This window comes from Mus caroli, chromosome 2, assembly GCF_900094665.2.
Source record: "Mus caroli chromosome 2, CAROLI_EIJ_v1.1, whole genome shotgun sequence".
Classification (NCBI taxonomy): Eukaryota; Metazoa; Chordata; class Mammalia; order Rodentia; family Muridae; genus Mus; species Mus caroli.
In genome coordinates, this window is record NC_034571.1 from 80,076,603 (window position 1) to 80,087,564 (window position 10,962).

Consider the following 10,962-nt stretch of genomic DNA (forward strand, 5'->3'; position numbering starts at 1 on the left):
TAGGATCCCGTGGGGAGTCCTGTGAAGGTCCTTGCAGGTGTCTGGGGACTCCACTGGCAAGGCACCCGAGTGCTCAAGTGGACCGGAAGGGACTTGTGCCCCAGCAGAGGCCGGATTGCCTGCTTCCCTAGTTAATGCAGTCTCAGGTCCCGCTCAATTGGATTGGAGCAGAAGCTGTGTTCCACTCACCAAATGTCTTAGGATCCCGTGGGGAATCCTGTGCGGGTCCTTGGGGGTGTCTGGAGACTCCTCTGGCAAGGCCAAGAATGTGATTTTTAAATTAGAGGATAGACATGACAGGAGTTGGGGAAAATTCAGGGTCAGATGGCTTGACAGAAGTAAAATAAAGACACAGTCAGAAACTGGACCACAGACTCATTCATAAGAACACTGGAAACTTCCTGAATGTAGGAGAAACATTTCTGGCTCCTCATTGTAGACGGATCATCCAATACATAGCACACCTCCATGTCACTAGAATCTGCTTCTGGAAATCTGAGGTTGCCGCAGTCTGACGAGGAAAAACCCTTCTTCCTCCAAATTATTCTGTGTCACCATTACAAACAACACTTGAGTCTAAACAACTGGGTAGAGAAATTATCTCTCTCGTATTTATACGTGCTGTAGTATGAGACACTCGGTTTCTCTCCTAACATGATGAGTATTCAGGACTGGTCATACTAGACATATGGAGAACATAACCTCTAGACAGATTTTAAGGAGTTAAATAAGTTCCCTGTATGCATATCTGGTGAACTATTTTTCCAAGCAGAAGTCAGCAACATAAATTCTCCAAAGCACGAATATTCCGTGGGAGTTTTGAAGAACATTCATGAAGTTATTTGTAGGAATACCTGCTTACTACTTTGCACAGCAGTTCTTTCTTTGTTATTAGTTTATGATGATACAGTTTGGGCTTCTGTTTTGGTAATATAGTTCAGTTGGTAACATGAGTTCATTGGCTTTTATATCAGTCTGCAGTTCAACTAGCCCAACAATGGGCAGCTGTGAATAGGAAGTCCAAGAATCTAGTAGTTGCTCAGTACCATGAGGCAAGTTGTTTCACCAGTCTTCTGTGTAAGCTAGAATCCTGAAGAAGTAGGTTCCAACAGATGTTGGCAAGTGCAAGTAGGTGAAGAAAAGTCCATTTTGCCTTTCAAAAAGAAATAAATTTACATTGCAACTTCAGAAAATTAAAAATTTTGTAGTTTAGGAGTTTTCTCCACAGGAATACCTAAGCTGTACTATTTTTTCTTTTATTGAGCTACTGTTATTTCATTTATCTTTTCTGTCTATTATTAAGAAAAATAAATTTATATCTGAGTCATTGAGCTACTGTATGCTATAAAAAAGATTATCTCAACTTGAAGGAAGTTGCTTAATCATTACAGAAACTGGTAAGACCCAGCTATGCCACTACTGGTCATATTTCCAAAAGATCCTCCAACATGTTATAAGGATCCATGCTCCACTATGTTCATAGAAGCCTTATTTATAATAGCCAGAAGCTGGAAAGAATCCAGATGTCCTTCAACAGAGCAATGGATAGAGAAAATATTGTACATTTACACAATTACAATTTAATTGTTGAGTAATTAACAACAATTAAAAACAATGACTTAATGAAATCCTTAGGCAAATGGATGAACTAGAAAATATCATCCTCAGTGAGGTAAGCCACTCACAAAAGAACACACATGGTATACACTTACTGATAAGTGGATATTAACCCAAAAGCTCTGAATGCCCCAGATAAAATTCACAGACCACATGAAGCTCAAGAAGAAGGCATACTGAAGTATGGGTCCTTCCGTCCTTCTTAGAAGAGGTAACAAAATGCTCACAGGAGGAAATACGGAGACAAAGTGTGGAGCAGAGACTGAAGGAAAGGCCATCCAGAAATGGTTCCACCTGGCATCCAAATCATATATAGGCACCAAACACAGACACTACAGTGGATGCCAAAAAGTGCATGCTGAAAGGAGCCTAATATAGCTGTTTCCTGGAGGCTCTGCCAGAATCTGACATATACAGAGGTGGATGCTCACAGCCAACCATTGAGTTGATCACAGGGTCCCACATGGAGGAGTTAGAGAAAGGCCTGAAGGAACTTAAGGGGTTTGCAACCCCATAGGAAGAACAACAATATCAACCAACCAGAGCTCCCAGTGTCTAAACCACCAACCAAAGAGTACACATGGAGGGATCTATGTCTCCAGCCATATTGGTAGCAGAGGATGGCCTTGCTGGACATCAATGGGAGAAGAGGCCCTTGGTTCCGGGAAGGCTCAAAGTACCAGTGTAGGGGAATGTGAGAGCAGGGAGGCAGGAGTTGGTGGGTGGGGGTGGGGTACACCCTCATAGAAGCAGGATGAGGGGTATGGGATAGGGGATTTCTGTGGAAGGGGAATTAAAAAAGGGGATAAAATTTGAAACGTAAAAGTAAGTAATAACAGTTCAGGAATTGTTTGAAGCTGGAAGTTGAATGTGAGTCAGAATTCCTCTGTGATCATACCATATCAATTTATTTGTATTCTCATCATTTACAATTTTAGACCAAATCTTGAAGACATCTCATTAGGAACAGTAGCCTCTAATCTCCCCATTTCCAGTAGGGTGTTAGAATCTAACTAAGCAATCGAATTTTGTACTAATTTTGTAATGGAAGTCGAGAAAGATTTTCATACTCAGGTTGGGAAAAGATTCACCTGACAGAAGGTGAATTTTTTAATTTTACAATGAGAAAAATACCCATTTTTAGATAGAAATATGGAGATAATTGCTGATTTCATAAAATTACTTGGATACCTATGGATATTGAGGATGTCTCTCCGGTAATTGTCACACTATATTTTGACACATTTACTGACTTGGACTTTTATGCACAATGAAAGGCAACTGCATAGGAAAACATTTAGCTTCTTCATCACCCACTTACCACTGCTTTGTCAAATAGTTTCAAGCCTCTTATAAAAGAATCTTTCATTTACTTACTCTAATTGTTGTCTGGAGACTATCTGTCTCCTTCAGGTAACCAAGGCCTAGTTCTGGAAGCTTCTAGCCCCCACACAATTTAATTTAGGCCTAGAATGTTTTTAGCCTCCAAGGCTTACTGCTGAGTAAATTCACCATTTCTAGTTCTTTCTGAGCCCTGGATGACTGGCTCAGCTCCATGGTACTGGCTCAAAACCCCTCTCCAAGATCACTGATTCAATCTGGCTTCTCTCAGTTTCTCACTGAATTACTCTGCTTGGCTTCAAACTAATTTTGCTAATATGTTCTAATCTTCTGGATCCTTCTAATTCTCTGGCTTTTTCTGTCTTCACCTGTGTCTAGCTAGCTTGTTCTCTGTCTGCAATCTGTCTTTGTAAAATGCTCCCAATAAAACTACTTCCTTCCTTTGTTCTTCTCTTTGAACTGCTCTCTTAGGTAGCATCTCTTTCCTCTCCCTGTCTCATGAGAGTTAGAAAGATACTATTCGGACAACTCTTTCTCTGATTTATCACTTTATCTGCCACTCAATGACACACTGCTTTCAAATGGTGGCTTCCTTCTTCACGCTAAATTTACCTTCATTGATTGGGAGTAAACGTATATCAAGGGTATTGTCTGTAATCCATCCAGAGAAATTAAAGTTATGTACTAAGGGTGAGCTATAACACAACTAGAAACATTTGGGTTTTCTTCAGTAAATAACACAATCTTGAAGTTCACAGAATGAGCAGATATCCTGTAATACCTTCTTGAATCTATTATTACATTTCCTTTTCAATTATCAAGCTGTAAGTCATTCAGTTTGTGAATTATCATGTTTTTCAGGTGTTTCTTAGTGTCTCGACAACAATAACTCCACAGGTCCAATGAATTCTAGTGTAAATCCCGAAGCTCTGCTCTACAAAATGACCCAGACTTGAGTTCTCTTACTCTAGTTTAATGGATTTGCAGCATCTTCTCTCAATGTTTTTCTTCAGTTCTCTCATACAACACAACCTCTTCCCCATGATCTTACTTTGTGTTGCTAAGAAGAAATAGAAATTGTACACATAGTATACTCAGTAAAAACAAACAAATTGGATCTTCATGCTATTTGCCTATCATATCAAAATTACCTAATTTAATTCTTTTTCAGAATTATTTTAGGCAGTACTGCAATATCAGGTTACATGTGGTCTGGGTGGTACAATCTCCCTTTTCATATCATAATGCCCCAAATCCATTTAATATTTTTCCACATTGAGGAGGTAACAGATATTCACGTAGCAAGAAGAGATAGTACACTTGATCTTAGCCAAAAGGCTAAAATTATGCCAGCCTACTTATCTAACTATGGTGAGAATTTTATGCACATGATGTCAAGCTTTATTCATAGAAATTAGTTTGAGATTTCAGCCTCAAAGGAAAATCAATTTCTCAAGACATCAAATTAAGGTTCTGCCTCTGAGAATCAAAGACAATTTTAATTGGATCTGTATCATTATTGTTGGAACATCATGGGACTATTTTGAACCAATACATTATAAATTCTTCCATTTTGTTTATGTAACATATGATATATGCATATCCACAGGTACTTATTTTCTGTGTTTGGTAAGTAAAGATGTACCTTAAATGTTTGTAATTTTATCACTGTAAAAGTATATTTCTTAAATTTTCCTTGACCGTTTGTTCATATGTTGATATTTCTGTGTCTCCAAAGAATCCATGTCATATGCATGCTCTTCACCTATATAGTTGGAGGACAAACACATTGTTGTCTGAGTGTGCAATGCCTGAAGAGTAAGCTATGTGGTTTTACATATTCACCACCACTGTGAACACAATGACAGAAAGGCCATTGTTCAAATACCTATGCAGACTTCATCTCATATTTTCATGATGGATTTAGTAATATAAAAATAAAAACCAAAAATCTACACTTGTTTTAAGGTAATTGCATTGCTTACTCACTGTTTAAATGCTACCTTCATAAGAATGAGTTTTCTAACATCTAAAAAGGGCTCATTGCATTTGTATAATTTTGTCTGTGATTAATATCTACAGTGTAATATGCATTTCTGGAATGGGCAGAGTTTGTTTACTGTAGTAAGCTCCTAGAATAGGACATAACAAAGAATATCACTTGTGTGTGTGTATGAATGAATATGTGAACTGTCAATAAGACAGGACAATATTTGAATATGAATCTTTACATTTTAAAAGAAAATTTTACAAATTAAGTTTGCTTTATAACTCTAAAGTTAAATGAGGCATATATCATTTCAAGTTAAAATAAAAAGTTAATATTTATTTTTATTTCATATCTGAAATGAGATATCACTGCTAAAGGAAATGGAAAACCAGACATGCATTACTAGTCAGTGTTTATGATAGAAATTACCAGCTGGGAATCTTATTGCATGTTTTGGGGTAACTTCTTTTTTTATAGAATGATTGGAAATTATAACAAAAGTAGAGCCTTTCAAAACAGATATACATGTAAAAATACAAGTTGATACATATATGAAAGGAAGAAAGTATGTAGGAGGTAAATCAGTATGTACATGTGTGTGTATGTGTGTGAAAGCATGCATGTGTACATTATGTATACAGAGAAAGTGAAAGACCTAACACAAAACGTAAGGTGAAAAATTAACACAGAAAAGTGAGCTGCATGCTGAGAAGAATTACTTTTCCACAGATGAATGAAAAGATGTGAAAAAGTGAGAATTAATGGGCAGAAGAGAAGGCATTGCTCACATTTATCATTATTTCCATCTTACAGGGTGTAAAAAAAATGACTTTCTTAAACCATACTGCAATGATGGACTTCATTCTTGTGGGACTCACAGACAGTACAGTGCTAGGGAAAATCCTCTTTGTGGTATTTCTGGTTATTTTTGTTATCACACTCGCAGGAAACTTGTTCATGATTGTGCTGATCAGGACCAATTCCCACCTGCAAACACCTATGTACTTCTTCCTTGGACACCTCTCCTTTGTAGACATTTGCTACTCTTCCAATGTTACTCCAAACATGCTGCATGGTTTCATCTCAGACCAGAAGACCATTTCCTATGCTGGATGCTTCACACAGTGTTTCCTCTTCATTGCTCTGGTGATCACTGAGTTTTATCTCCTTGCTTCAATGGCACTAGATCGCTATGTGGCTATTTGCAGCCCTTTACATTACAGTACCAGGATGTCCAAGAATGTTTGTGTCTCTCTAGTCGCATTCCCATATGTGTTTGGCTTCCTGAATGGGCTGTCTCAGACTCTTCTCACTTTCCAACTGTCTTTCTGTGGCTCCCATAAAATCAATCACTTTTACTGTGCAGATCCCCCTCTGATCATGCTAGCTTGCTCTGACACTCATGTCAAAAAGATGGCCATGTTTGTGGTAGCTGGATTCACTCTCTCAAGTTCCCTTGCTATCATTCTTCTATCTTACCTTTTCATTTTTGTAGCCATATTGAAGATCCGTTCAGCTAAGGGAAGGCAAAAGGCCTTTTCTACATGTGGTTCCCACATGACAACAGTCACCATATTTTATGGAACCCTTTTCTGCATGTACTTAAGACCTCCATCAGAGAAGTCTGTAGAAGAGTCAAAAGTAATTGCAGTTTTTTACACTTTTTTGAGTCCAATGTTGAACCCCTTGATCTATAGCTTAAGGAACAAAGATGTCATCAATGCCATGAAACAGGTTGTTAAAGGAAAGCTACTTCGCTAAACTTCAGTTTATGCATGTGTTTCAATAAAAAAAATAACTCTGTCTTCTTTAACTTAGTCATTTTAAGGGACACATTAGATCATTTCTGATATAATGGGTTGGATAAAGAACTTGGTCTGATATCTAAATAATTATTTGAGCATTCATGTATACATTAAAGATATTGATTATCATCCTAAGATTTCTGTTTTCTCAAAACATAGTATCAAAAATCATCTTATCAATTTTGTGATACTGAGGATCTTCACCAATCTTGGAGATATTCTCTTGTGTGATATCTATTTATATATTGTTAAGAATGTTCATCAGTTCCAGTCAGTCTTATACTCTGCAAATTTTTTTTCAGTATAATCACTTTCAGTTAGATTTTGATAACTTGGACAGATGTGGTCTATCCATTGACTTCTGAATACCCAAGGATACTGTGTTTGAAACATGGTGCAAAAGTGAATAGAGTTTCAACATTTCTGAGGTTTTTTTGTCATAGAGGAAATATGTTTTATTTAAATGAATGTTTATACAATATATTTGTATTACAGTTTCCCTTCCCCCAACACCTACCATCCTCCCCATTTCCCACCACCCAATCCCACACCCACTTATTCATTCTTACATTAGAATCAAAACAGTTATCTAAAATGAAGAGGATGGAGAAGACAAATAAAAACAAACAAAGCTGACAAGAGCCTAATATAGCTGTCTCCTTAGAGGCTCTGCCGGAGCCTGACAAATACAGAGGGAGAAGCTCGAAGCTGACCATTGGACTGAGCATGGGGACCACAATAATGGAGGACTAAGTGAAAGGCTGAAGGAGCTGAAGGGGTTTGCAAACCCATAGGAAGAACAACAATATCACCTACTAGACCCTCAGAGTTTCCAGAGATTAAAGCACAAACCAGGGAGTACAAGCAAAGAAGAATAGGGGAAAAAAAGAGCCAAAGAAAATCACAAGAAAGACATACAGACACTGAGACACATATATTTACACCCGGAGAAAATTTTAAAAAACTACAATCAGAAACGATAACATATACAGAAATGCTCTGTAGCACCCTACAGAAAAAGTACCCAGACAAAGCACTGTGAGTCACAACACCCTGCAAAAATGCAACTGGGTTCATCGTGTGTTGGTCATCTGGGCCATGGAGCCTACTGCTAAGGGTAGTTTATATGTCCAGTGTCACTCCATTGGAGAAAACAAGTTTTTCCTTTGAGAGAGTTTATCAGCTGGAGAAAGCTTTTGGGTTATCAATATAGAATCATGTCCGGTTCCCCTCTCAGTGCTGAGACCCCATTCAGCTTAGACCTGTGCAGGTCCTGAGGGTGCTGCCTCAGTCTCTGTGAGTTCTTTGGTCCTCTTGTGTCTTGAAGACCTTGTTTCCTCAGTGTCTTCCATTCCAATTGGTGCTTATATTCCACCTCCTCTTCCATTGGGTTCCCTGAGCCAGTTGTAGCTGTGACTCTAACAGCACAATCCTCATCCTGGAGGTTAGAATGAGGTAGGATCCACCCATTGATCTGAAGTTGGCCTTTATTAGTCTCTGTGTTCTCAGGAATCAGAATGTGAATATCATGACGAAAACATCTATGGTTGGTGACTATGCTCCTGACATATACGAGGGACCTTCAAGACAGGGTTTCTCTCTAAAGCCCTGGCTGTCCTGGAAGTCACTTTGTAGACTAGGCTGGCCTCAAACTCAGAAATCTGCCTGCCTCTGCCTCCCAAGTGCTGGGATTAAAGGCATGTGCCATCACTGCCTGGCCATTTTTGAGTTTTACAGACAGTGAAATTTTAATTTTTGTGATAAGTTTTATTTTTAATGGAAATGTAAATTTATCCTTTCTCCCCTCGAATTCCTCCCATGCCATGCTCTTGACTCCCTATCACATTCATTGCCTGTTTTACTTAGATTATTATCTTAGATAAGTACATAAAACAGAAGAGCCAGAGTCAATGAAATCCTATTTCCTAGATGAAGTTGTAGCACTCAAAACTAAAATCAGTGACAGACTCAATGGCAGAAAATGTGAGGTAGAGAGTTATATCCTCCATTCATATTAACTCATTCATTATTGAATACTAGATTATTGTCAGGTAAGTGTACCTAATTACCTTTCATTAAGTTCCCTTAACTGTTCTGTCTTTATTGTTTTTTTTTTTTATGTGTATACAGGGATTCTATAGGAATCTTTGCTGTAAAATGTATAACTGATTTTTGCAGAAAATAAATTATCTGTAGATTTTTGTAAAGTTGAACCATTTTGGAGACTTGGGTCACTGAATACGCCCAAAGTTCTGTCAGACTTCTCTTTGAGATGCAACACTATCAGAAAAATGAGGGGACTTTGGTCATTACAAGATAATATTTATGTTTAAGTGACTTATGCTTTGTCAGTAGTATTATGACCCTGGTCCTACTTAATTTTTATGACCTAAGGTATTTAATCTGTGATATTTTTACTTATACCAAACTTTCCAGTGTTGCTTCCATTTCCAACTTTGAAAAAGATTTGATGTCCAGAATCTAATCTTTTTGATAGGTATGTATTATAATTATTACAAAACACATATCATAATTCTTTACTTATGATATAGTAATTCTATGCTTAGTTTAAAATACTTTTAGTAGTTTTGATATTATAATATAGGTGTGTCATTTGTCCTTTCCATTCCTCTTTAAAAAGCTTCCTACAAGCCCACATTTTGATTATTTCCAAATTCATGTCCTCTTTATTCTTATTGTTATACACACACACACACACACACACACACACACACACACATTCTTAAATATATAAATACAATCTGCTAAATCTGTATGAATACAGTCTTGGGAATTACCATTTGGTATTAGACAGACATTTTTAAAATTTTGTCATCTTCTATGTGTTAGAGAAACCCAACTTATTTTCAGACATTTCACCTTTCATAGTACAAATAGTTTATCAAATTTTAGTCCTTATATGTATTTTTATTTACAGTTATATGTGAAATATTTTTTTCATTGTACAATGTGGGTATTAGACATATGGTTCCTCAGTAGTTCTATTAAATATGATAACCTAACAATACTAATACATAAAATATTTGTGACAACAATATAGTTACTGACTTTCATATCATTTGCTTTAATCATCAAAAGTGAAACAATTAAAGTATAATTATTATTTTTTTATTGCCTGAGGCCAGCTTCAGTATTTTTGTTCTCTCTTAAATGTAGCTTAGGTGAAAGAGCAGCTGTGGGGGAAAGAATTGGCCTTGCAGAGCTAGAGAAAATACCCAAGGAACTCTAAAGGGGTCAGCAACCCTATAGGAGGGTCAACAATATGAACTAACCAGTACCTCTGAGAACTGTGTCTAATTGCATATGTAGCAGAGGATGGCCTAGTAGGCCATCAATGGGTGGAGATGCCCTTGGTCTTGTGAAGATCATATTCCCCAGTACAGGGGAATGCCAGGGCCAGGAAGCAGGAGTGGGTAGATTGGGGAGTAGTGCAAGAGGAGGGTATAGGGGACTTTCAGGATAGTATTAGAAATGTAAATGAAGAAAATATCCAATAAAAAATATTTGAAAAAAGAGTTGGCCTTGTGGTAAATTAGAGTTGCTCTTTAATACTCAAACTTTTACCTGTTTTGATTCTGAGTTACTTTGCAAAGGTAGTTGGTCCACCTGTCTGAGTTCCTTTGAGACTCTGGCATTTAGTACCTCATCATAAAACAGTGGGAGATTGAGTAAAGGAAAAATTTCTAGGGCTTTTTTCTCTCTTGACCAGAAGTCTCTTCTCCCTCTCTTTAGACTGAAAGGAGGTTTGGAGAAATAAATTTTTACTAAACCAGGAGAAAAGATTCACTCACAGAAGGAAAAACTTTTATACATGCAAATATGCAGACTCACATACATTCATATACCAACCCATGCACACATTCATGCATTTTCATGCATTCCAGCTGGACACAGATACATACTTATCTTGTAATTACACACACACACACACACACACTAAACCACACACACAAAACACATACCAAACATATGCATATGGAGAAAAAAAAACAGGCATCAGGGCAGAAAAAAAGCTCATTCATTCTGGATGAGAAATGAACTACATTCGTTATTGCTTAGAGAAAGAATAAGCTACTAACCTTTTAATGACAAATGAATTGAACATGAGTCTAAAGAAAAAAAAAGAAAACTTTGTTTTCTTTAGTAAGACTAAGCCTGCCTTGCTGTTAAGAAAAGATCGTTCCATCC

General features: G+C 37.2%; 1 protein-coding gene and 1 pseudogene across 1 annotated transcript; one reads left to right on the top strand and one right to left on the bottom strand.

Moving 5' to 3' along the window:
- Nucleotides 1-4,125: 4,125 nt before the first annotated feature.
- LOC115030557 lies at nt 4,126-4,306 on the bottom strand (annotated as a pseudogene).
- A 1,467-nt stretch (nt 4,307-5,773) lies between these two features.
- LOC110289909 (olfactory receptor 5M10-like) lies at nt 5,774-6,709 on the top strand. The gene has a single exon (XM_021156311.1). It carries the CDS (start codon nt 5,774-5,776, stop codon nt 6,707-6,709), a length of 936 nt encoding a protein of 311 aa, XP_021011970.1.
- Nucleotides 6,710-10,962: the final 4,253 nt, after the last annotated feature.

Excerpts from the sequence above, each read along its gene's own strand:
- LOC110289909 (XM_021156311.1), top strand. The coding sequence starts at position 5,774 with ATGACTTTCTTAAACCATACTGCAATGATGGACTTCATTCTTGTGGGA.